Raw genomic sequence first — 27425 nt, forward strand, 5'->3', positions numbered from 1 at the left:
TTTTGTTAATGATAACTCTCATGAGAATCTTCTTTAACCATCAAAATACTTGAAGATTTGACAAAAACCTTTTTATATATTTAATTTTAAAAAATATTATAGAATCCCACCTTTTTTTAATCCAAAATAAGGAACACGGCCATTTAAAAAAGCCACTATAAATAATATAAAATAATGGACATGTATGATTATTATTTTAGAATGTGAATAATAGCAATTTTATTATTTAATTTTGGTCAATTTTGTTATGAGTTTCGTTTTAAATTTCTTCTTTATTTTTTATATAAATTTATTTAAATATTTTTTTAATTGTCATCAAGGAATTTTTTTCTTTGTATAAAATTAGATTTATATCAAATCTTCAAACTTTTAAATGCTCTACGTAATTTCAAGATATCTAAAAAACTATTATTATAATTTCCCATTTATTTTCTGTTGAAGTCATTCCATTTAAAGTCATAATCCTCCCATTGAATATAAAATAAAATATATATAGTCCACTATATAAATTGTAACGTCTTTCTTTTTTAATTTTTAAGTATTGTTTAATTATTATCCCGAGATATATAAAACCACCACAATAAAGATAGAAAAAAAAATATTTTTATCGATCTTTTATATTTTAAAATGAAAGAAATTCAATTTAAAATATGATAATTTTTTTTTATATTTTTATATTTATTTTCCATCCAAATAAATTTATATCCCTTTTATTAAGAGAAATTTAACAAACACAACCTTAAACACTATTCTATTTGGGCCTTTCCTTAAGCAGCTGGGACCTAAGCCTTTTTTACATTTTAGTCCAAGAATTGATGAAATGAAATTTCCAATTACAGCTCTCCTGAACGGACAGTTTGGTCAAACCAAATTTACAACGGTTCTTTAAGAAAAAGTAGCCGTTGCAAACAAAACCCTAGGGTTTAGTCTCTATTCGTTCTTCATCTTTGAAAAGCCGCATTCTAAAACTATATAAACCTATCAACTTCCTCCGAAAAATCCCAATCAAATCGAATCAAATACTCTGCAAAGATCAAGAACACATCGCCTAGACCCCCTCTTCCTCCTTCTCTTTCTCTGACTTTCTCCTTCTCTTTCTCCTTCTTTCTTATTAATTGCGTTTCTTAATTTCATCTCTAACATTTCTGTTTTGCAGAAGGCACAATCTTGTAGGGTTTCTTTATTTTTGTTTTTTTTCCTATCTATCTGTATATTATTTGTTTTTGGCTGTTTTTCGTTATGGATGCAGGATCTATGAACACTTCTTCAAGCTTGAGAGCACAATCTCGTTTCCCTCTTCAACAGCAGTTTCTTCCGAGAACGAACTCTAAAGAAAACGTAAGATTTTGATTTGGTTTTCTTGATGATATCTGATAATGATGTAATAACGAATTTTGTGTTCTTATCAGTTGTTATTGTAATATGATTCTTGCAACAGTTGGATAGATTTATACCAAACAGGTCAGCCATGGATATGGATTATGCCCGTTTCATGCTAACAGAAGGGAGAAAAGGAAAAGAGAACCCAACAGTGAACTCGCCGTCAAGAGAGGCTTACAGGAAGCAACTTGCTGATTCCTTGAACATGAACCGAACTCGAATTCTAGCTTTCAAGAACAAGCCTCCTGCACCTGTTGAGTTGATGCCTCAAGACCACTCTCATCATCACCACCAGCACAAAACAGCCAAGCCTCGCCGACATATTCCTCAGACTTCTGAGAGGACATTGGATGCACCGGATCTTGTGGATGATTTCTACCTCAACTTATTGGATTGGGGCAGCAGCAATGTTTTAGCTATAGCTCTTGGAAGCACTGTTTATTTGTGGGATGCTTCAGACGGTTCTACATCAGAATTGGTCACGGTTGATGATGAAGATGGACCCGTTACCAGTGTCAATTGGGCTCCTGATGGACGCCATATTGCCATAGGCTTGAACAATTCTCATATACAGTTATGGGATTCTGCTTCCAATAGACAGGTAATATATAAGCCCATACCTCTTTTGATGTTGTCCTTCTTTGGTAAAGTTTCTCTTGTTACTGTTTGCTTATAGTATTTGTTTTGGTGATTTCCCTACAGCTAAGAGCTTTGAAAGGAGGCCACAGATCGCGAGTTGGGTCAATGGCATGGAATAATCACATCCTGACAACAGGGGGAATGGATGGTCAAATCATTAACAATGACGTGAGAATTAGATCACACATTGTTGAGACTTACAGAGGGCATACACAGGAGGTTTGTGGGCTTAAATGGTCCGCTTCAGGTCAGCAATTAGCAAGTGGAGGCAATGATAATCTAATCCATATATGGGATAGATCTACAGCATTATCAAACTCAGCAACACAGTGGCTTCACAGGCTTGAGGACCATACTTCAGCAGTGAAAGCCCTGGCATGGTGTCCTTTCCAAGGGAATTTGCTAGCCTCTGGAGGAGGTGGAGGAGATAGGAGTATTAAGTTTTGGAATACACATACAGGTGCCTGCTTGAACTCGATTGATACCGGATCTCAGGTTTGTTCTCTTTTGTGGAACAAGAATGAAAGGGAACTACTTAGCTCTCATGGGTTTACTCAGAATCAACTCACTGTTTGGAAATATCCATCAATGGTGAAAATGGCAGAGCTCACTGGCCATACTTCTAGAGTCCTTTACATGGCTCAGGTAATAATTTGAAAACCGAAATTGATTCTCTTAATAATCTTTATTTCAAGCTTTAATTTATTAACTTTGTGCCATTTTCCTACAGAGTCCGGATGGTTGTACAGTGGCAACAGCGGCAGGGGATGAAACACTCAGATTCTGGAATGTTTTTGGGGTTCCTGAAATTGCTGCTAAGGCCGCTCCTAAAGCAAATCCAGAGCCATTTTCTCACTTGAATCGCATTCGCTGATTCTGAAATCAAAACAGAACCAATCTGCCTCTTGTGTGCATATGTTTGACCAGAGCGACCACTTCCAGGGTAGATACATTTTCTGAAATTTGTCTGATCTTAGTATATAAATTAGTAATGAAGCCACAGATATCTCAAAACTCCTGCCATCTGTTGAGGTTACAGGGAAAACAACAACTTGTTGTCAGGAGGGATAGCGCAATCATTTGGCTCCACATTTCATCATCCTGACACCCTTCTCTCCAATAAAAGAATGGTTTCCAAGGGGGTTTGGTTGGATGTGTATACAATACCACGTAAAATTTCTGTCTTCTTTCTCTCTCTTTGATGCTTTATTTATTTATTTGTGACATTGGATTGAACATGAACATGAGTTAAATCAGATATCTAGAGAAGATTATTAGGTAAAAAGAACAAAGAAAGAATCCAAGAGAAAGATTATTTATATATTGGAAATCGTTTATTTATATATTTGTATATTTGTAAAATAATTAATATAAACATAATAAGAAGAGAGTGAACATACAAATATATTAAACAAAAAATAAGTACAAATATAGAACAATAAATCAAGTTCACTTTTCAAATCAAAACAAGGCATGAAAATAGATAATTCACAACTGTGACAAAACTCTAGCATACACATATCAGTTTCCAAACGAATTGGTCTTGTGAGGCTAATATTTCTCCCTGTTCTTAGTTTCTGTTGGGGATTGAGTTCAAAACTGAAATTCCTTGCTAATATTTCAGGATAACTAATTTAGTCGTTAACGTTGTGACATTTGTCTTTTAGTTTTAAAATAGCAACGCAGAGGTGAAGGTTTTTGGGAAAAATATGAATAACTACGTACTAATCTAACCAATTATAATTTATAATTGCCAAGTCCTAATCTCTTTTTTTCATTGTGATCGTCTAATCAATAGTAATGCAATCAATCATACAAATCTACACTAATATTTTTACATGGAAAACCTGATATGTGAAAAACCATGGGACCATAAGCCACCTAAAAAATTTCCACTACCAACAAATTAATTATAGGTTCATAAGTGTTCTTTTTTAGATATAACTATCGGTTATAATATATATATTATCAAGAATAATCTATTATTACAATACAACAAGATTAAAAAAAGAAGTATTTGAAAAAAACTCACAATGTTGATAGTCTCGTTTTCTAACAAGAAAACTAATTTCTGCACCATCAATCTTTGATCCAACCATCTAAAATGAAAAGTAATGTGTCTAGAAACAATTGTCAAAATCTCAACCCGATGTTGAGTTGGAAATTGAAGAATGAAGGTAGGAATATCTAGCTACATGGTGCACCACACATACCAAAATTAATTAAGAGAGGGGAAGGAAGAGAGAACATAGGAGAAAGAAAGGAAGAAGGGGCAATTAAATTGTTTATTTTCATTCTTTGATTTTCAAATCGTTAACAGTTGGATCATACTGAAATTTTTACAATAGCTTTTAAATATATTACTCTTTATTCTAAATGGTTGGATAGAAGACTGGTAATGAAAAAGTTGGTTTTTGTGTTAGAAAACGTAACTATCAGTGTTGTGACTTTTTGTCTAACACTTCTCTCTTTAATCTTATTGTATTCTACTAGTAGATTGTTCTTGATGATATGTATATTTGTAGTGCTTAATTTATTGATAGTGAAAGTTTTTTAGCTAGATTACGGTTCCGTGATTTTTTTTTCTATATTGAGTTTTTCACATAAAATTTTTTATGTTAATTTGTGTGATTGATTGTATTATTTTATTGATTGGGTGATCCTAATTTCAATTATACAAGGAGGGAAAAGGGAAAATGATTAGGACTTGACAATTATGAATTGTGATTTGGCTAGATTAGTGTCTAATTGTTCATATTTTTTCTAACAAAGTGGTATCGAAGATTGGTAATGCAAAAATTGGTTTTTGTGTTAGAAAATGTGACTATCAATGTTGTGAGTTTTTGTCCAACACTTCTCTTTTTAATCTTATTGTATTCCAAGAGTAGATTGTTCTTGATGATATATATGTATATTTGTAGTACTTAATTATTTATTAATAATGGAAGTGTTTTAGGTAGACTATCACCCCATGAGTTTTCCCGCATCGAGTTTTCTACATAAAAATCTTAGTATTGATTTGTGTGATTGATTGCATTATTTTATTGAGTTAACTGATGAGATACACTAATCTTATTAAGTTCATTGGTGGATAGTTGAGAGATTTAGGTGATGTCACTTAACAATTCTACTCTGAATAGAGAGATCACTTTAAAGAAAGTGAAGGATGATATTATTCTCAATGAAGAGAGAAGGAAAGAGACAAACACTTATGTGTCCCATGCATTTGTTACAGAAAGTCAAGGGAGAAGTTAAAATAGGTTTTTTTTTTATAATAAACAAGATATCAAATCTAGTAATAGAGAATTTGATAAAAAAAAAAAGGCAATTGGAAGAGGAAGATTTCAGTCAAAAAAGGGAATTAAGTCTTATTATTGGGATGAGTTGGGGCATATTAAAAAAGATTGTAGAAAATATAAAAGAGATAAAAAGGACAAAGATAAATATAAGAATAAAGAGAATGGTGCAACTACAATTGTATTTGATTATGATGTTGCCATTGTTTGCGATGATGGTTATGTTAAAATCTTGTATGTTAGGATACCACTTTCAATAGCTTCTTACCATGTTACACCCCAATATGATTTTTGGGCTTATGTAAAGAGAGAAAAATATGAGTTTGCAAAAACTAAGATTATGTTCTCAGGCCATTTAATTAGGGAGGGACATGTGGAGATGGATCAATGGAAAATTCAAGCCATCTTTGAATGGTCAGCACCAAAGACAGTCCTGGAGTTGAGATCACTTTTTGGGCTTGCAAATTACTACAAACAATTCATTAAGGACTATACAAAAAAAAAAAAAAAACTCCTCTCTTAGATCTTCTAAAGAAGAATAAAAAATAGAAATGGTTAGTTGACTGTTAACAACTTTTGAGAAGTCGAAGATAGCAGTAGCGTCAGCTCCAGTCTTGAGGCTACCTGATTTTAATAAACCTTTTGAAATGCATACTGATGCTTTGAATAGGGCCATTAGAGGGATTGCTCATGCAAGAGGGGTATTCAATTACTTTTAAGAGTCATAAGTTATGTCGCACATCACCACGCGACGATTCGTTGGCGATCTTTCATTATGTTGCTTGATTTGGTTCGTTAGAGTTGCCATCTAGTATTTAATTAAGGGCTACTAAGAAACTCGGGTGTATGGTCTTGTCAGAAATTCACGGGAAATGGCTGGTTGTGGTTAGAGAAGGTTTTAGCACCCCTAAAACACCCTACCTGAGGTAAGCTGCTTCGTGACTTTGATGTGTTAAAAAAGTTTTAATAATTGTTGTCTTTTCATTAGATATTAGAAATGTAACTTATTTTTTAAGTTTATAATTCTTAACCGTGAGCAAATCAAAATATTAAATTCTTCTTTATTCTTTGCAATTTTATCATAAACAAAAAGAAACATCCATAGAACAAATACAAACACGTATACACTTTCACTATATTTCTTTTCTTTTCTTTTCTTTTGTTACATCAACACTACAAATAATAAAAATTCAAAACTAAATAAAAAAATTACATGAAAAATTTAAAATTTGCAAAATAAGCCCTAAAGCTCCATGAATTGTAGGGGAGTCCTTTTGGACCACAAAAGTAGTGGTGGCGTATCTCTTCCACGCGCCGCCTCACAAAACACTGGAAAAAATAGGGGTCAGTCATAGCTTCCTCCCCTCTTCCCATCCTTGCTGGTGTGACCTGCAAAACACCCAAAAACACAACAGGCAGTCGATTTTAGTTTTCTTTCCTTTGTTTTCAAATCTACATCTTTCTCTTTTTCTCCATTTCAGATCGGCTCCTCTACAGATCGGTTCTTTTCCTTTTTGTTTCCCCTTCTTTATTTCAGGTGGTTGGTTGTATGACCAAGAGGGCCGCCAGCTGCTAGGCTTTTGTTAGGTTTGACAGGTGGAGATGAAGAAGAGATTTGTTGTCGCCCGCGGCCGCTGGAGCTGCTGTGGAGATGGGAGAGGTGGCTGACGGTGTTGAGGCGGAGATATCACCGGGGAAGGCCAATCTGTGGTTCTAGTGATGATAGGGACATCTCTGTTGCCGCTGCTGTAGCTGACGGAGGGGAGTTTGTTCGGTGTGTGCAGCGGCGGCTGACTTCTATGGGTAAAGAAGAAGAGCAAGCCAGCTGGGAGATGAAGGAAAATGAGGGAGCTTTTTGGTTTTTTGGGAAAGCCCCCAAGGAAGAGAACTCTGGTTTTTTCTTCAAAGGGTGGGGTGACCGGCTTTTTGGCAGAGTTTTTTCTTTAAAGGGCGAGGTGACTGTCTTTTTGGCCAGCAGAGGGAAATGCTAGGGTCGAGGCTTGTGGTGGTGAGTTGGGGAAGAAATGGTTGTGGGACCCAAAGCTCTTGTTCGAGTCAAAGAGCTCCAGTTCTTTATTTTTCAATAAAGAACTTGCAACCGCGGCTCCTCAAAGTGGATTTAGGTTTTTGCTTTTTCAAAGGGAAAGAGGCAGCTGTAGAGAGGATAGATTTTTTTGGTTTTCCTCTTTTCCCTTTTTTTTTCTCTTAATTTTTCTTCCCTCCCAAGCAAATTTTTCTCCGCCTCAGTAAATTTTTCTCTTCTCTCCCTGTCAGTAAATTTTTCTCCCCCTTTTCTATTTCACAGTAGCATAATTTTGATTTTTTTATATTTTTTAAAGCGAGCAATATCAACATCAACTTAAAAAATCAGTGATTGTAAAATTAACGTGTTAAAAGTTGAACACGTTTAAAATACTTTTGAAAATTTAAATTCTTTTAAGATGATGTTAAAAATGCTAAAAATAATGCAAATATATCAAAATGTATTTTTGTTTTAGGGTTTTTGTTGTTTTTTTGCTATTTTTGATTTTTTCTAAAAATTTATCAAAAACATAGGTAAAAAATTATGAGCAACAAGTTAAATAATGCTAAACATAAATACTCAACCCATGAGAAAAAGATGATGACAATGAAGCACTGCCCTGGTATATGGATAGTATACCTGTTAGGGCTAAGATTTGTTGTCAAGACTGACAACATTGTAACATATTCTTCCAAATATAGAAGAAATTATCATAGCAATAATCTTGATGGTACAAATTCTTAGCTAATTATGACTTCGTATGGGAGCACAAATTAGGGAGGCGTAATTAAGTTGTGTATACAATCAATAGACGTGAGATAATTATTATTATTCTTGTTATTGTTAAGGTGGAGTCAAACATGTTGGATCAACTTCATTAAGGTGCTAGGGGAAATATAGTGTACAAGAAGCTCGTTGATCTTATATGAGAATGGACAATACATAATTGGCTGGAACAAGACCTACTCTATACAAAAAGGGGTCGAATCTTTGTGTTGAAAGGAGAGTTACAAAAATATTTAATAATGAAGACTCATGACCCGTAATGGGATGGGCATCTAGGTAGGGAAAGGATGGTTGCTCTTTTATCACAGACTTATTATTAGATAAAGATGGATGATGACATAGAACTTTATGTTAAGAATTGTCTAGTGTGCTAACAAGACAAGACTTTACAACAACGAGAGATAAGCTTGTTATAGCCACTGTCGATCCTAGACAAACCCTAGGTGTCGGTTTTGATAAGCTTTATTGTTGAGTTTTTGAAGGTTGATAACATGAACACTATCATGGTTATTGTAGACAGATTCACCAAACGTGCAGTATTTGTGGCTGCCTTGATAGTGTGTACAACAGAAGTGGCTGCTAAATTATTCTACTAAAACATGGTGAAGTATTTTAGAGTACCTTTATAAGTGATTGTGATGTGAATTCAAGGATATATTTGGACAGTGTTGTTTAACATGATAGGGACAAGGCTGAAGTTTTTGACTGTCAACCATCTGCAACTCAATGGACAGATGGAAAGGATAAACGCTTTACTAGAGGAATATTTGAGACACTACATGACAACAATGCAACAAAACTAGTTAAAGTTGCTAGATAGTGCTCAATTTTGCTACAGTCTTTAAAAATCCTTGGCAATAAAAGTAAGTCTGTTTGAGTTGGTTTGGGGAGCACAACCCCAAACTCCTGCTGAGATTGCAGTGCAAAAATCTAGTGGGAAAAGTCCCGTGGTGTATAAGTTTGTGATAGAGTGATAAGAATTGTTTAAGCAACCTAAGATAGCTTATGTAGGGTAAGGAAAAAGATGGTCAATTACACCAACCAAAAGTGAAGACTACTAAAATTCAGCGAGGGTGACAAGGTGTTGCTCAAGTTAACTTCACAAATCTAGAATAAAATTATGGTGAAGACAAAGCATTAAGGGTTAATGCCAAAGTACAATGGACCTTTTGAAATTATAAAAAAGGTAGGGGTTGTTGCTTATAGGTTAAAGCTACTCGAACAAATAAAACTTCATCCTACTTTTTATGTATGTTACTTGTGATCATTCCATGAAGATCAAGAAGATCCAAAATAAGTAATTCACAAAGAACTCCTCCAACTATTCACAAACAATTTGATAATGGTATCGTCAAGATTATAGATCATTATTGACTTAGCTAACATAGAAAGAATTGATGAATTGAGTAAGTAAAATGAGAGAAAAACACAAAAGTTTCATGGGAGAAAGACACTGATTTGTGCCAATTCAAGGATGAGGTGCAAGGTTACCTCATGTCTATTATGACAAGGATGTCATACTCTTCTAGTAAGGGTGGTTTGTTAGAGCTCCAGGCATGATGGTGCGCTAATGAATGCACAAAGCATAGAATTTGGCAAAGATGAAAGTAGTAGCCTTGTATAGGTAGTGATGAATTTGGTAGACAACATGCGATGGTTCGTGCAGTCATTAAGCTCCTGACTTAGAATGGACGTGGGGCTTAGATCATGGACCTTCTAAGTTAGCATCAGACGTAGTAGAAACTGGCAGTTTGGATTACTAGGTGGACAAATAAAACGATCATAGAGGCAGAACATAGTAGAACTAGGATACTTTACAAGCCACTAAGATCATAAGATCATAATAGAGAAAGTCCCCACTACTTGCTGGCAAATAGGCCACTAAGTTCATAGAGAACACAGGAGAGAAAGTGCCCCACTATGTCCTGAAAAATAAGAATTATGATTGTGCTTTATAACTCATATATTTGTCTTTAAATAGTCTACAAAGCCTTGGCTGTGTAGGATGCAATTACTATGCAATACACACCTTATATTGTGTAATTCTTTATTGATGAGATCAATAAATATTAAGAGATCTTCTTGTATTCTCAACGTGCTTTGCTTGTGTTTGTTATTTGTTTATGATAAGGAGATTATGGGAACCTTTATGGGTGAGCAAAATAAATAGTTGTAGGAAACACGAGCGACAAGGGTGAGGTAAAGCTTAGTCTAGTTGAGACTAGACTACCATATAGGGTTGGTTTTTAGTGTGAAAAATTTAACCCTGTGATAATTTTTTATTAGTATCAGAGCGATATGGTATGGAAAGGAAATGATGTTTTTTTATAGATACTTAAGAGTGTTTGGATACAAAGCATTTAGATGTCGATCGTTTGTACATGTTCTTAGATATGAAAGGTCCAAGCTTAATAGCAATATAAAACAGTGTATTTTCTTGGGCTTTGAAGATGATGAGTTTGGCTAAAAGTTGTGGGATCCAAAAGTGAAGATTAAACCATTGAAGACTTTGAATATAAAGAGAAAACATAGTTTACTATTTTTATTCCATTTAATTCAAATCCAAGACCTACTCCATAATTACCTTTGATGACTTTTAATTATGGAAAAGATTTGCAAAATAATGATAATGATGGTTTTCTTATTAAATGATTAGTTGGTGATCATGAGTTAGCTAATGATGATATTAATGTTATTCATGAACAAGTTATTCAAGAAGCTTTAGATGAGCTATAGTTAAAGAGGTCAACTAGACCTCGCCAACCTTCCACCAAATATTCTCCTCATGGGCATGTGTTGATTACTGATGGATGAGAGCTAGAATGCTTTAATAAAGTTATGTTATATGAAAAGAAAAATGAGTGGTTGAAAACAATGCAAAAAGAGATGAAATCTTTGCATTAAAACCATACTTTTGAGTTAATAAAACTTCTTAAAGGTAAGAGAGCACTCAAGAACAAATGGGTGCTTAGGTTGAAAATTGATGATCATAGTTAAGGTACTAGGCTAGATTGGTTGTGAAAAGTTTTGGTATAAAAAAGGTGTTGATTTTGAAGAATTTTTTCACTAATGGTCAAGATGTCTTTAATCTGAGTTATGCTTGGATTAACTGCTAGTTTGAATCTTGAAGTTAAACATCTTAATGTGAAAATTGTCTTTCTTTATGGTGATTTAGATAAAGAAATCTATATAGAGTAGCTTGAAAGGTTTAAAGCAAAAGGCAAAGAGTAGTTAGTTTGCAAGTTGAAAAGGAGTTTATATAGGTTAAAGCAAGTTTCAAGGCAATGGTACAAAAAGTTTGATTCTTTCATGATGGATCATAGTTATGTCAAGACCACTTCTGATCATTGTATATTTATGAAAAGGTTTTTAGATGGAAACTTTATTATTCTCTTGTTGTATATGAATGATATGTTGATTGACTATAATGCTAAAAAGATTCAGATTTTGAAGGAAAAGTTAAAGACTTAGGACAAAAAAATAGATTATTGGCAAGAAGATTATACATAACAAGAAGAAAAAGAAACTTTGGCTATCTCAGAAGAGATATGCTCAAAAGGTACTTGAGATATTCAACATGAGCAACTCAAACCTGTTTGTTCTCCACTTGTAAGCCACTTTAAACTAAGTTCTAAGTAGTGTCCTTCAAGTGATGAAGAAATAAATAAGATGAAAAATGTTCCTTGTGCATCCGCAATTAATAGTTTAATGTATGTCATGGTTTATACAAGGTTATATATAGCTTATGCTGTTGGTGTGGTTAGTTGGTTCCTCTCCAATCTTGGTAAGGAACACTGGTTAACATAGATACTCAGGTATTTCAAAGGTATTTTTAGTTTCAACTTATGTTTTGACAATAATAAATCTATGTTGTATGGATATACAGAGCAAATATAGTTGGTGATGTTGATTTTAGAAAGTTCATATCAGGATATTTGATGAACTTTGTAGGGGGAATAGTCTTATGACAATCAAAGTTACAAAAATATGTTGTATTATCCACTACAAAGGCTTAATATATTGCTCTTACTAATGGGGACAAAAGGTTTTATAAATGAAGAAGTTCTTACATAAACTTAGCCTAGTTCAGTAAAACTTTATATTACATTATGACAATTAAAGTGCAATCCTTCTCAGTAAGCATCCTACTTTTCACTCTCAATCAAAGCACATTAAGGTTATATATTAATGAATTCAAGATGTTATGAAAATGAAGTTTCTTGTTGTTGAGAATATCCATATCGATAATAATGTGTCAAATATGATGACCAAGCCTCAACCAAGAGAAAAAATTGAGTTTTGTAGAAGGGAAACAGGTTTGGTAGAGCCTCCTAAATGAAAGCTTATAAGTTGATAACCAATATGGTGAATTCCTCATATAGTATGTGAGGGAGAGATTTGTTGTGCGTGGTCTAGCACCATGTGATAATGGAACCACCATAAAATTAATTAAAAGAGGGGAAAGTTATTTTTTTTAATAAAAAAAGATCTGCTCTATAGCAGCATAATTGAATTTTAGAAAAGAAAGGAGAGAACATAGGATAAAGAAAGGAAGAAGAGACATCTGAATAATCTATCTCCATTCTATAATTTCCAGCTCGTTAACCATTGGATTAGTCTGAGATTTTGACAACTTTTAAACACGTCACTCTTCATTCTAGATGGTTGGATTGAAGATTAGTGGTGCAAAAGTTGACTATTTTGTTAGAAAACGAGGGTATTGATGTTATGAGATTTTCTCAAATACTTCTCTCTTTAATTTTATTGTATTTCAAGAATAGATTATTCTTGATGATATGTATATTGTAGCCCTTAGTTATATATAAAGAAGAACACTTGTGAACCTATTATTTATTGACAGTGGAAGTTTTTTAAGTGGACTGTAGTTCCGTGATTTTTCCAATATTGAGTTTTTCATGTAAAATCTTGATATTGATTTGTGTGATTAATTGTATTATTTTGTTGATTGGGTGATTCTAATTTTAATTACATATAGAGGTAAAAGGATTAAGACTTTTCCAACAAAAGTTATAAATAATCTATCTATAAAACCTTCTTATACACTGTATTCTTCTAAGATTGTAGATTAATATACTACTTATTTTCTTTTAAAATTCTTCTTCTTATGCTTTTCTATATGGTATTAAAGTTGTCTAAGACTTACATCTAAATGTCTGACTCCTAAAATTTCATAACTTTAACTGCTTTTGAATGCAATATTTATATTTTCAACCCGTCCTTCTCTCAACCTCACTAAACACACATGCCTGAACTACCCAACAACGAAAGCCACCATATTACCCCACCTCAATGGTCAAAAAGTTTATGGCTACTTAAATGACACCATTCACCAGCTTGCTAAAACCATCACTACCTCTAATGGTTCTACACTTCTTAACCCATCCTATGCTAATTAGGAAGCCCAAAATAATAGCATCTTTAGCTGCATCGATTCCTTTTTTTTAGATGAGGTATTAACATAGGTTGCTCCTTACAACACCTCCTCTGAAGTCTTATACTAAAGTAGTACAAGTTTGATTTTAAGCTCTTTTTACTTTGTGAAAAAAAAAGTTAATCTACTAGTGATTAATTCATGGCAATCACATATCTCATAGACGAGCTGGTTAATGCTAGACAACCACTAATGTGTAATGATATCATCATGTATTTATTCATGTATTTATTTTTAGGTTTGGTTCAGAATATGACTCTCTTGTTTCCATGGTCACTCACTATGATACCTCTCTCATCTTAGAAGAGGTTTATTATAAGCTCTTGACGTGTGAGACTTGTATTCAACATAATAATCAACCTCTATCCTAGCCAATTACCTTTACCAATATTATCACTTAACAACAATCCTTAACAGGTTGACTAAGTTGCAACTACTCAACAACTCCCAAAGGTAGGTGATATGGTCAATTCAATGACAATCGTGGCAATGGTCATGGAAACATAATAGTTTGTTGTGTCAATTTTGTGAGAAATCTAGTCATATAACCTCCTATTGTTGGAAACATTTTGATCCTATTTTTCAAACTCCACAACCACTTCCAAATCTTCAAGCAAACCTTATCTTTAATCAACCTCAGCAATAATTAGCTAAACAAGAGTGACATCCTAACTCTAGCGCAACACATCATCTGACTAATAACATAAGTAATCTAAACATCAGAAGTGATGATTTTTCTAGCAATGATTAAATTCATATTAGTGATGAAATCTAAATCATCGAGCACAACTTCATTAATGTCATCATATTCTGAGTGAATTAATAAGTTATTGAGATCACCAGTAATATTATAGGATGTAACAAAGTCCATAAGCCATTTATGGTCTGTGACATTAGAGGTAGAAGTGCAATTTGTTGTGACTGCATGAGAATTCAAGCGGGGTCATGTCTTGGTCGTGTGACCAATTTGGTCACAAAATTGGCAATTAGGTTGACATCTTCTTTAATTTGTATTGGATCAGCCTAATGATTTATTATTATACTGGTTGTCTTTGTTAGGGCTTGGGGATTTATAAGAAACCAGTTGGTTTGTGATGATTCTTTTAGAAAGAGTTCCCAAAAGTGCTTTTGGGATTTGTGTAATCCATCGAAGCCACAAGTTGTTAGGTAACTGATTCCAACTGCTGAAGGTAACTATCATAACCAATCAGTAGATCATGAAGTTCTTTGAAGGTCAAGGATTTCTCTCTCGCATGAATTGGTGCAACAATTTCCTTGAAATCAAAACCCAAACCATGAAGAATACAAAGGGTTAGATCATCATCAGCGATGGGTTGATCAATTAGAGCAATTTCATCAGCCAACGCTTTTACTGTGTGGAGATACTCTATAATTGATCAATTTTCTTTTTGAATCAAGGTAATTTCTTTCTTGAGTTGCATAGCTCTCATTTGAGATAGACTAGCATACATGTGATTTAGTTTTTTCCATGCCTCATGGGACGTTTTAGTGGTGGCGATGAGGGGAGTGATTTAAGTAATTTGTCATGTGGAACCCAATAAGTTATTTTCAAGGCAGATTGGGGAGTGCCATCAGATGAAAGGTATACTAATAGACCAGTGACATAACACATCAAATTATACCCAATTAGAAGTGCTCCAAATTCGACATGCCATTGTGGAAAGGTGGAAAGGATTAATTTCTCATTGATTTGCGTTGTAATGTTAAGAATAACCATCATATTTTTTATGTGGGAGGTGGATTGGTTGGTCAGATTTTAAGACAAAGACATGTTGGCAGCAAGGATCATAATCTTATTTGAGTTATGGTGTTTTGATACCACAAATAAAAGTATAACAAAGAGGAGAGTATAACTGAGTATTGTCAATAGAAATTTTCCATGATTTTGATTTTGTTGAGGATCAGTTTTATACACAATATATGCTGAATGTAAGGGAATTACAGAGGAATTATAGTAAGTTAAATATAGAATGATTTACGATTGTTTTTCTAGTATACTGCTTCACTATTTCTTTGCATTAATATATATATATATATATATATATATATAATTTCTGGCTAGGAGTCTAGTAGATTCATTTTGCCATTAGTTGTCTTAATAATTCACTCGTCTAGATATTGTTTTTGAGGTTCACCGTGTTAGTAAATTCTTGCATCAACCCAAAGGCAATCGTTGGCAAGCTGTCAAATTCATCCTTTAATACTTAAAATCCACAGTGACCTATGGCATTCATTTTGGAAGTACATCAGATCACTCTCTTTAGGGGTTCAATAATGCTGATTGGGTTGGTGATAGAGATGATAAACATAGTGTTGGGGCCTATTGTATTTTTCATGGAACCAATCTAATAAGTTGGAGCTGCAAACAACAACAAACTGTTACTCATTGCAATACTGAATCTAATTATAAATCCCTCTCAAATACAACAGCTGAAATACATTGGCTCCAATCCATTCTCCATGATCTGCAGCTACCCTTAGTGACCAGTTCAGGACTACAGTGTGATAATATTAGAGACCATTTTCACGTGCACCTTTTGCTAATATCACCCTCAAGTTCGTGTCCTTCACAAAAAAATAAGACGGGTGAAATTCAATAAAGACATTATTTTGAGTAGTAAAATGATGCACATATATAAGATTTTTAGAGATATTTGGAACATAAAGTGTCTTTAAGAATAGAAGTTTTGTGTTTTGATTTTAAAGTTACGGATCCTACATGTGAGACAGCCAAACCTGAACCATCACCGAGCACAACCTCCTCAATTCCATCATATTCTGAGTGAATTGATAGGTTGTTGAGATTACCAATAATATTATGGGATGCAACAGAGTCCATGAGCCATTTATTATTTGTGGCATTAAAGGTAGAAGTGTAATTTGCTGTGACTGTGTGAGAATTCAAGCGGGGTCATGTCTTGGCTGTGTGACCAATTTGGTCACAAAATTAGCATTAGGGCTGATGTCTTCTTTGATTTGTATTGGGTCGGCCTAATGACTTGTTATTATACTAGTTGTCTTTATTAGGGCCCAAGGATTCGTGAGAAACCGGTTGGTTTATGATGATTCTTCTAGAAAGAGTTCCCAAAAGTGCTATTGCGATTTATGTAATTCGTTACACTCCCCGCTATTATACTCTCCTCTTTATTATTCTTTTCTTTATGGTATCAAAGCACCATAACTCAAATGAGACTATGATCCTTGCTGCTAACATGTCTCCGTCTCAAAATCTGACCAACCAGTCCACCTCCCACATAGAAAATCCGCAGATTACTCTCAATATTACAACTCAAATCAATGAGAAATTAATCCCTTCCACCTTTTTATAATGACGTGCCCAATCCAAAACTCTTTCAATTGGGTATGATCTAATGGACCATGTCACTGGTCTATCAATGTACCTTTCATCTTATAGCACTCCCCAATCTACTTTGAAAATAACCCATTGAGTTTAGCATGATAAATTAATTCTCAATGCGATTCCTGTTTTCACCTCCACCTTAATCACTCCCCTTATTTCCACCACTAAAACATCTCATGAGACATGGAAAAAACTAAATCACATGTATGCTAGTCTATCTCAAATGAGAGCTATGCAACTCAAGAAAGAAATTACCTTGATTTTAAAAGAAAATCGATCGATGTCAGGAGTATCTCTATGCAATAAAAGTGTCTGTCGATGAAATTGCTCTAATCGATCATCTCATCTCTGATGATGATCTAACTCTTTGCATTATTTATGGTTTAAGTTATGATTTTAGGGAAATTGCTACACCAATTCACGCGTGAGGGAGAAACCCTTGACCTTCAAAGAACTTCATAATCTGTTGGTTGGTTATGTAAGTCATCTTCTAACAGAGTATTTTCAACAGAAATTTTGCACACATTTTTGATTTTGTTGAGGATCAGTTTTATATACAATATATGCTGAATATAAGGAATTACAGAGAAATTATAGTAAGTTAAATATAGAATGATTTACAATTATTTTTCTAAAATACTGCTGCACTATCTGTTTGCATTAATATACACATGATTTCCAACTAGAAGTCTGTGGATTCGTTTTGCCATTAGCTGTCTTAATAATTCACTCATCTAGATATTGCTTCTGTGGTTCACCGTGTTAGTAACTTCATGCATCAATCCAAGAACAATCATTAGCAAGCTGTCAAATGCATCCTTTGATACTTAAAATCTATAGTGACCTATGACATTCATTTTAGAAGTATATAAGATCACTCTCTTCAGGGGTTTAATAATGCTGATTGGGCTGGTGACAAAGATGATAAACATAGTATTGGGGTTATGGTATTTTTCATGGAACCAATCTAATCAATTGGAGCTGCAACAACAAACTATTACTCATTGCAATGTTACTCATTGCAATACTGAATCTAATTATAAATCCCTCTTAAATACAGCAGCTGAAATGCATTGGCTCCAATCCATTCTCTAAGATCTGCAGCTTTCCTTAGTGACCAATCCAAGAATATAGTGTGATAATATTAGAGCAACTAATTACTTGTTTTTTAATCTAATTTTTCATGCCAGAACTAAACATAATGAAATTGATTCTCACTATGTCAGGGATCAAGTTTTAGCAAAAAAAACTTCAGGTCTCCTTTGTATCGACTAGGGATTAGTTTGCAGATTTATTAACTAAGCCACTGTCAGCCATTTGTTTTCAGCTACTGCAGGATAACCTTCGTGTTCAAGACCTACCCATTCGGTTGAGGGGGCATATTGGAGATTGAATTCAAAAATGAAATTTCTTGCTGGTATTTCGGGATAACTAATTTGTTCGTTAACGTTGTGATATTATCCTTTAGTTTTAAAATAGCTAACGTTGAGGAGAAGGTTAAAGATAATCTATCTGTAAAACCTTATACACTGTGTATTCTTTTTAAGATTGCGGATTAATATACAACTCTTTCTCACGTGGAACTCTTTTCCTTGTGCTTTCCTACACTTTCAAAGATGCTATTTTTGTCGTGGTTCATTTAAAATTGAAAAGCTAGAAATGACTATGGATCAGTTGTGATGAGGTCCCAATGGAGCTGAGTGAATTGGCAAGCTAAGGTTCTTAGCCAGCCATGGCTTTATATGGTCATGTTGACATAAAGAATATCTTAAGCTTTGATCATATTAAAATATTAGACTTGCATATAAGGTTGGAGAAACAGTCGTGGACTTTACCAGCGATTAAGAGATGGGTTTTCTCTCTATTAGGAGCAACAGTCAGCATGTCTAATGGGCTGTGGTTAGTGTTGATCCTTTCAGTACATTATGATATGGTCGGTATGCGTGGTTCTGCTAGATTCTTTGGCGTCTGGCAAAAATGACAAGTTTCTCGGAAAAATTGATGGTTAGGGATAAACCTTAAGATTCTCAGTTATCTTGATCAATCCATGTTGACCATCCTATCCTAAAATAGCAGTAGTACCTAAATTTAAGGCATGAATTTGCATGCCTGTTTTTTTCGAGGTATGAATTTAAGGTACCCTCTCCTTTGTCATTGTTGATACTGGTAGAAAATGCTGCATAGCTTCTATGTAAGTTCTTATTCCTCTCTCCCTCTTTCGGACTCTCTAAATTAGTAATGCTTTAAAGAATAGGTAGGGAAATATGGTTATGGTTTTGTTATTATATCTAAAGACCATTTGTTTTGGATTTGAAATTCTTGTATGATTTGCTTGAGAGTTATTTTTTTTCCCCTCTCCATGTCTTTTGTCATAGCAATGGGGGCATTTTCTGAGAAATTTTGCGTCAGAACACGAAAGAGCAGCCTCTAATTTTTATGAATTCACAGTTGGCTGTTTCCTTCTCCCTCCTTAATGTGTCTTTCATTTCATTTCAATTTTTTGTATACGTAAATGGACGTTCAAACAAGTTTTCTAGGAAATTTTGGCTCTGAAACAGATTGGCATTAAGAGTTCTTGTATTTAATATTTGATATATGATTATTTTTCCTTTCCTTCTGATATGATGGCCTGCCTTTGTGTTATGAATCGCAGTGGGTTGATGAGGTTATTTGTTCTTGATCCTGATAGCACATTGTTTCGGATTTTCTCCTCTGCACTTTTCCTTTGGCATTAGTCTTTATGTTTGGAGTCTTGTATGATTATCTTAGGATACATTTTATGCACTGATAAAATTGCTTGAAGACGTTCATCTGCACTCCTAGCATCAAGTTTTGAGCCTCCAGGAAGGTGTTTCGACAGATAGATTTTATTTTTTCACCTGTTATGACTATTACATCTTGTATTCTGTTTAAGGACAACATTTCTTATGCAACTAATCTTTCAGAATCTATAATATCAGAACTTCAAAATCTTAAAATCTAGTATGCAGGAATTGTGGAGTATTTGTTTCTGCAACATCTTCTCAGTTAATGTACATTATTTTTTCTTCATGAGATTGGCCCGCGAATCGTTACTATGATAGATAAGTATCTTTATGATTTTTTTTTCGTTTCTTTTCTCATTTATCTGGTAAAGTTTCTGTAATTCTTTGCTGTAAATGAAATTTGTGTAAGGCTGCTTTCTGGGTCAGAATATGATTCATTTCGTGTTTCATTGCTAGTTGCTACTGTCGAACATGATTGTTTTGATTTTTTTTTTTTTGAATATCCTATGGTTGCATCAACTGCAGATTGATACAGAAATGCTACAAGTACAGTAGATAAGACAAAGCTGAATTGCTAAGAGCCAGTAGATATCCTCATTGATTTGCTGTTCTTGCATAATTAATCATCTTCTGATCATGCCCTCATCTGGGATTTCTATTTCGTGTTACAGCATTAAAATCAGAATCCGTGTAATCATACACCCGATAGAAGTTCACTCAGCGTTCACTCGGTGTATGCAACAATGGAAACACTTCGTGGACCTCAGCTTACAATGAACGATGGTGCTACACTGGTGACAGAGGTGGTATCGGATGATGATTCGCATCTTTGCCTCTATATATTATTGCAGGACATGATTAAAATTGGTGACATGGTTGTTGGGTTTGACATCGAGTGGGGCTTCAAAGGGACTTCTGCTAGCAGATCAGGAAGCACGTCTGGCAGAAACACCGAGAATCATTCTCAGTCTGACAAGTCAGAGCACCTTCCTAGGAGAGTAGAACATCACATTGCCGTGTTGACTTTCTGCACCAAACTTGGCTGCGTCCTAATAAGGCTCTCTCCTAATCATATCTCGCCATCTCTAAAACGCTTTCTTTCAATTAAGGACATTATGTTTGTAGGAGTTCATGTCAAGGAAGATCTTCAAAGGCTAAGATGTGTTGACGGTCTGGTGGTTCGGAATTCGGTGGAGTTGAGTGAACTGGCTGCTAAAATATATGACCAACCTCGATTCGCTGTTTATAGTGCAAGGGAATTGGCTTACAGAATAGCTTCACTAAAATCTGACTCAAAACCTCTCAATGTTTTATGGTCAAATTGGTTTGATCATACTCTTTGCCCTGAACAGATTGAGTCTGCAACCATTGATGCTTATGCTACGTACAAGATTGGCAAAAAGCTTATGGAAAGCGGCAGTAGCAGTGTCAAGAGGCTGTTCTCATAATCTCTACACTTATGTCCAATCTCAGCCTTGAGGAATTGTTGTGTCTGTTTATTCAATAATCCATGTAAGAGTGAAAATTGATTGTGTTCTGTTGTTGTCGTTGTTAAGAGTGAAAATTGATTGTGTTCTGTTGTTGTCGTTGTCGTCCTCTGAGTTCATTGTTAGCCGATGGTGTTCCTGGTATTCCAGAGCCTTGCATTTCTTTTGTATTTCACCATTGTGACCAATGTAGTACTCTATTATAATAATAATAATAATAATAATAATAATAAATTAACTTTAAATTATAAAATACAAATATAATATCAAATAACAAAAAATAATTTTAAAATTTAAAATATTTATAAATAGTAAAGAATTAAGAGAATTTTAACTTAAAAGTAATTATCCATAACCTCACATTTGGCTCCTCCTAGAAAGTTAACTGTTTAATATAATTAATTTTTGATGATTTTCACATCAATTAACATATTATATGATTTTACTAAAATAATATAATTTAGGAAGCCTATCATATATGAGTGTGAACACACATCATCATTGGTGTCATCTATAGATACATTAACTACCACCTAAATCCCTTGTCTAAGAGGCCATAATAAGCCCATCAATCTCACTTCCATCAAGAGACAATTACTTTAATCACTTATAAACACAAAAGGTAACTCTCTTTTCACAAGATGTTTAAACAAAATAGTAGAATAATAACTTTTGGAGTGTCTGCTATATATAGGTGTGGACACACATAAAAGTTGATGCTATTTATGGAAACATCAATCATGTGCGACTTTCTAAGCCCCTTGTCTAAAAGACTATGACAACATGATTTATCTCATAACAACTAAGAGATAATGATCTTGGTTATTTATAAATATAAAATGCATTTTTTTTTAGAAATGACTTTTAGAAAAACAAGATGCACTATATAATATGTAATTCCAGTGGAACAATATCTTCTAAGTGGCCTAAAATACGCAAGTGTAAATACGCACCATCAATTTTATTACCTTTACCATAATTCTTTGTCCTATTTTTTCATTTTATACGGATATTTTCATTAATCTATCCACTTTCTGACACTCACTGTCATAATTTTTTCATAAGAACATGAGATCAGGGATTCCTCAACTCATATCACGAAGACTTTCCGAATACACATGTTTTCCAACCTAATTAACCCCAGGAAGTATTGAAAACCATACCTTTACCTGGTATGGAGCCACTCTATTTTTTTTTTAATTAATATAAATGTCTAGATAAACTTATGTATATCATAACTAATCCCACGAGTCTTAAAATTAATGATCATATAAGCCTTCAGTTGTCATCATATAAACAACTAATAATTCAAATCTGAAACTATAAAAAAAACAAATTTCTTGATTTCAAGTTTTTATCATTCATTTTCTACTTTATATAATGCAGATGTGGGTCTTTACGCGCTTGCCAACAAGGTATTACTTGTGCACAAAAATAAGATGGTTACTATTCATGCTGATAGGGAAGATTTACTGCTTCCATAACAGTTGATGCTATTTTTTTTATCCTTTGTTGTAGTGATTGGAACAGAGTCTCATATCTTCAACCTTTCCTCTCTTGTCTATTTTTTTAAATCTAACAAGTTCAACACACAGGTTCAAATTAAATCTGCCTGGTCTAGCTTACTTTGAATGGGATTTTAAGTCTTTTGATCGACTAGCCGTTGGAATGAACGTGAATTGAACTATAGTCTTTGTAGACGGGGTCTGCGGTTCACAAACTTCTACGAAGCAAGTTCCATGTTAGAAAGGAGATTCTTTGATATTTAAGAGGGTAAACTACAAATGAAAAATAATGTATAATAATAATAATAAAAACACATATATAAGGGTGTAATTGTGAATACTGCTATGTGTGGCATTGTATGGTGTTCTGTTTTGTTGTTATTTTATAACATAAGGTATTTATATACATTGATGATATGAAATTGTCTCATGAAAAGTGAAGATGTAGATATTATTAAATAATATTTACATAGTTTTATTTATTAAGAGTAAAATAATATTTTTAGTTTAATTTATATATATTTTATTTGTATTTAGATTAAAACTATATACTCATAATAAACATATTATTAAGAATTATAGTTTTTTTTTTATATTTATAGATACACTATGTAATATGAAATTCCAGTGGAACAATATGCAGGTGTAAATACGCACCATCAATTTTATTACCTTTACCATAATTCTTTGTCCTATTTTTTCATTCTATACGGATATTTTCATTAATCTATCCACTTTCTGACACTCACTGTCATAATTTTTTCATGAGAACAGGAGATCAGGATTCCTCAACTCATATTACGAAGACTTTCCGAATGACTTTCCGAATGCACATGTTTTCCAACCTAATTAACCCCAGGAAGTATTGAAAACTAGACCTCTACCTGATATGGAGCCACTCTCTACTTTTTTTTTTTTGTTTTTTTATTTTATTTATGTAGAGTATCCGGACCGCACCACGACTAATCCCCATGACCCACTGAATACCCTACAAATCTAGTAGGCATGTAAAACACTGCAAGGGTGATAGACGTACACACCAAAGCTCAAACTCATAGTAGTGGAAGGAGACAAGCCGCTCTCACTTTATATAATATGCAGATGTTGGTCTTTACACGCTTGGCAACAAGGTATTACTTTTGCACAAAATAAGATGGTTATTATTCATGCTGACAGGGAAAGATTTACTGCTTCCATAACAGTTGATGCTATTTTTTTTATCCTTTGTTGTAGTGATTGGAACAGAGTCTCATATCTTCAACCTTTCCTCTCTTGTCTATTTTTTTAAATCTAACAAGTTCAACACACAGGTTCAAATTAAATCTGCCTGGTCTAGCTTACTTTGAATGGGATTTTAAGTCTTTTGATCGACTAGCCGTTGGAATGAACGTGAATTGAACTATAGTCTTTGTAGACGGGGTCTGCGGTTCACAAACTTCTACGAAGCAAGTTCCATGTTAGAAAGGAGATTCTTTGATATTTAAGAGGGTAAACTATAAATGAAAAATAATGTAAAAAAACATATAAGGGTGTAATTGTGAATATTGTTATGTGTGGCATTGTACGGTGTTCTGTTTTGTTGTTATTTTATAACATGAGGTATTTATATACATTGATGATATGAAATTGTCTCATGAAAAGTGAAGATGTAGATATTATTAAATAATATTTACATAGTTTTATTTATTAAGAGTAAAATAATATTTTTAGTTTAATTTATATATATATATTATTTGTATTTAGGTTAAGATTTTATATTTACAATAAACATATTATTAAGAATTATAATTTTTTTTAATATATTTATTCTTAGTTAATTTAACAGATATATGGTGTGAGAGTAATCATTAAAAATAATTATTTTTACTGTGCATATATTTGCGTTCCGCCATCAATTGGAGAATTGTTCTTGAATCACGGATTGAATCGGGAAAAGCAGGAAAAAAATGATTGGCGTCTAGCATATGAACTAGGCCTGCCCACTTGTGAGTACAGCACATAAGAATTCATCTAACCTCCGATGGCAGCCTCGCACTCCGATAGTTTGGATTGTATATTTGGTGTTCCGGTAGTATTTGTAATTTAATTGTGATTTAAAAAAAATATTTTATAAAAAATATTTTTAATTAAGGTTGATTTTGTATTTATATATTTTTTTATTAATATTGTAGTTGAAATTAAAATCAAATAAAAAATAATTTAAAATGTCTGATTAATAATTCCTTTTAAATTAAGGTTATAAAATAACTAAAAAAGATATATATTAATATTAATAGTTTTTCATTTAAATACTATAGATTTAATTATTGCTATTATATCTTGAAATAAATAATACTTTATATAAAATATTTTTTATTATTTGATTAAACTATCTACAATTCTATCACGTACGAAATTCATCTGACAAGTACTATAATTTTCATGGTTTTTTGAGTGTGCAACAAAATCAGATAAAATATTATTAGGAATAAAATTAGAATTATGATCAAATTCTGCAAATGCTATGCTATCATGTGATTTCCTTCTAATTTATGTAATGTCATTAAATATTGTTAAACACTAATTTTTTTTAATAAAACATAATTAAAAATAAAAAAATTAAATTTTTTTATTAAATCAGACCAGTCCAATACATTTAGCTAGGTTTCGGTCTGACCATGAACAGTGGAGATGTCATTGACTATTCACGTGAGCTGTGCAAGTAAATTAATTCACTTTGCACTATTTATTTTTGTAAAATAAACAGTGTAGAGTGAATTATAATTCTAAAGCGAATAGTTAATTATAATTCATTTACATAGTTCAAATAAAGTAGCTTAAAGCTGCTTTTAATTCAACTACTTTTTCAGTGCAAAATTAACTGGGGCTCATAAACAGTAAACAACACTTTATATTTTATTAAATATTTATTTTATGTGGTTTGTTTTAAAAGCAAAAGTAATCATAAAAACAAACACCCTATAAAGCCACAACCAATTGACTGGACAATACTGTGTATCCCCCTTTCTCTGTTTTTTTAATTATTAATATAGATCTTCAAATTAATTTGTATGTATTTTAATTAATTTTATATATTTTAAAATTAATCACTATGTAAATCTATAATGGTACTAAAAAAACTTGAATCGGTGATTACTGAATAACAAACTTAAGGTTTAATGAGTTTAGTTACCCCTTTAAAGGTTTCTTTTTTATTGTTTTTTTTGTTTGATGTAAGACTGACATCATAAAGAATATGATGATGTGGTGAATTATCAATGCATAGTTAATTGATTTTTATTTTATTTTACATAAATCTCATGTGGATTGAGTATAAGTTTAAAATATCGTCGGGAACCATGCCATTATTCTTCATGTGTACTGAATTATTAATGAAATTGAAAAGTATAATGAGCATTTGACGAGACAAGGCAGCAGAAATCATAAAAAATAAATAAGGTAAAATTTATAGAAAACCACATTTCTGGTACCTTCTCTCTTATGATAGGAAGAAATCTGCGACTGCTTGCATGCCAAACTAAGAGAAATTCCCTCAAGAAGGTGGCAAATAAGAATACTAGGAAGCCATTACAAAGCTCATTCCTCGAGAGGTTCCATACATTGAAAAGAGAGATGGTGAAAAGAAACCTTCCAAGTTTTAATAATTGTAATTCAATTGAGGAAACTTTTCTTGAATTTGAATTAATATACTTTTTTGTTTTTTTTCCTTTATTTATATCTTTTGAAAGAAAAGGCTTGCTTAAGCCAAGAATCCATTAAAAAATAAAAAATAAATTGAAAAATACATCATCTAAAAACAATATGATTATATAGTTGTTCAAGAGTAAGCTTCCCAACACTATTTTTATCTAAAACATCTAAAATCATCTCTGCAACTTTTAGAATCCAATTACTAATTTCAAATTCAATTTTAATCATCTTTAAAATCCATGCAAAAAAAAAAATTCAAAGTTTTGAAACTAAATTTCTTTATTTTATTTTATTTATGCTATTGGGTCTTTAGTTTTCTAGTGATTCATCAAAAACAATTTTATGACATTTTTCTTAGCTAAAAATAAAAGATTATCGGTTGTTTGCTCTTTTTTCCATCTTTTTTTCTTTCTTCTATCCTTAAATAAAATTAGAAATCAAAATAAAACATAGATAAACCAAGATTGAAACCAATTTCTATAATGATATCATTACATTACCTTGCTTTAATTTTGCAATAAGTATTTAATTCTAAACACGCACAATTAATTAATAATTCAACAATTAACATATTCTTTACTATATCAAAACACATGAATCGTTTTTTCTTTAATTTGTTCAAATATTAATTTGATGGATGGTCACCAAAAGTGCGAAGGTCAGTCTTTCACGAGACAAGCAAATGCTTATTATTATTATTGTCAATTTTCAGCATGTCTAGAAAACTTGCAAAAAGACCAGGTTCGAAGTCTCGTGAATCATAGTTATTGCCAAATGGAGTTAAGTTTTGTCAGAAACATCTTTTCAATGCCTATCTATCCATCTTTTCAATAGCAAATTGAGATGAGAAAGGTCCACCTGCCCAGATCCTCTCAAGTTGATGCGCAATAGGGTGATAATGGCAGCTGAAACTGATGTTTTTCACGCAAACCTTTTGTTATTATCATATTCATTAAAGTTCTTGTTAAACTTAAAAAAGAAAATTGATGATTATGGCTATGTCATGCAACAACCAAAATC

At 32.9% G+C, this 27425-nt stretch overlaps 2 protein-coding genes across 4 annotated transcripts; both read left to right on the forward strand.

The window, feature by feature from the left end:
- The first annotated feature begins 867 nt into the window (after window positions 1-867).
- Window positions 868-3205, forward strand: LOC105133894 (cell division cycle 20.2, cofactor of APC complex-like). 2 transcript variants are annotated; one of them, XR_843890.1, is made up of 5 exons: window positions 868-1338; window positions 1439-1981; window positions 2083-2664; window positions 2750-2962; window positions 3059-3205. XR_843890.1 is itself a non-coding variant. In XM_011038052.1 (4 exons), exons 1-4 carry the CDS (start codon window positions 1240-1242, stop codon window positions 2891-2893), a joined length of 1368 nt encoding a protein of 455 aa, XP_011036354.1. In that variant the 5' UTR covers window positions 868-1239; the 3' UTR covers window positions 2894-3205. The 2 variants fall into 2 exon arrangements, 1 of the variants encoding a protein (XP_011036354.1); XM_011038052.1 differs by having other exon boundaries at window positions 2750-3205.
- Window positions 3125-21342, forward strand: LOC105133893 (uncharacterized protein At5g06450-like). Of its 2 annotated transcripts, none has more exons than XM_011038050.1 (2): window positions 3125-3189; window positions 20395-21342. In XM_011038050.1, exon 2 carries the CDS (start codon window positions 20467-20469, stop codon window positions 21169-21171), a length of 705 nt encoding a protein of 234 aa, XP_011036352.1. In that variant the 5' UTR covers window positions 3125-3189; window positions 20395-20466; the 3' UTR covers window positions 21172-21342. The 2 variants fall into 2 exon arrangements, with proteins under 2 accessions (XP_011036352.1, XP_011036353.1); XM_011038051.1 differs by lacking the exon at window positions 3125-3189 and adding an exon at window positions 19129-19149.
- Window positions 21343-27425: the final 6083 nt, after the last annotated feature.

This window comes from Populus euphratica, unplaced genomic scaffold (assembly GCF_000495115.2).
Source record: "Populus euphratica unplaced genomic scaffold, PopEup_1.0 scaffold54.1, whole genome shotgun sequence".
NCBI lineage: Eukaryota > Viridiplantae > Streptophyta > Magnoliopsida > Malpighiales > Salicaceae > Populus > Populus euphratica.

Coding starts and splice junctions, on each gene's coding strand:
- LOC105133894 (XM_011038052.1), top strand. CDS start 1,240: ATGGATGCAGGATCTATGAACACTTCTTCAAGCTTGAGAGCACAATCT. Junction 1,339..1,438: donor GAACGAACTCTAAAGAAAAC/GTAAGATTTTGA, acceptor TTCTTGCAACAG/TTGGATAGATTTATACCAAA. Junction 1,982..2,082: donor ATTCTGCTTCCAATAGACAG/GTAATATATAAG, acceptor ATTTCCCTACAG/CTAAGAGCTTTGAAAGGAGG.
- LOC105133893 (XM_011038050.1), top strand. CDS start 20,467: ATGGAAACACTTCGTGGACCTCAGCTTACAATGAACGATGGTGCTACA.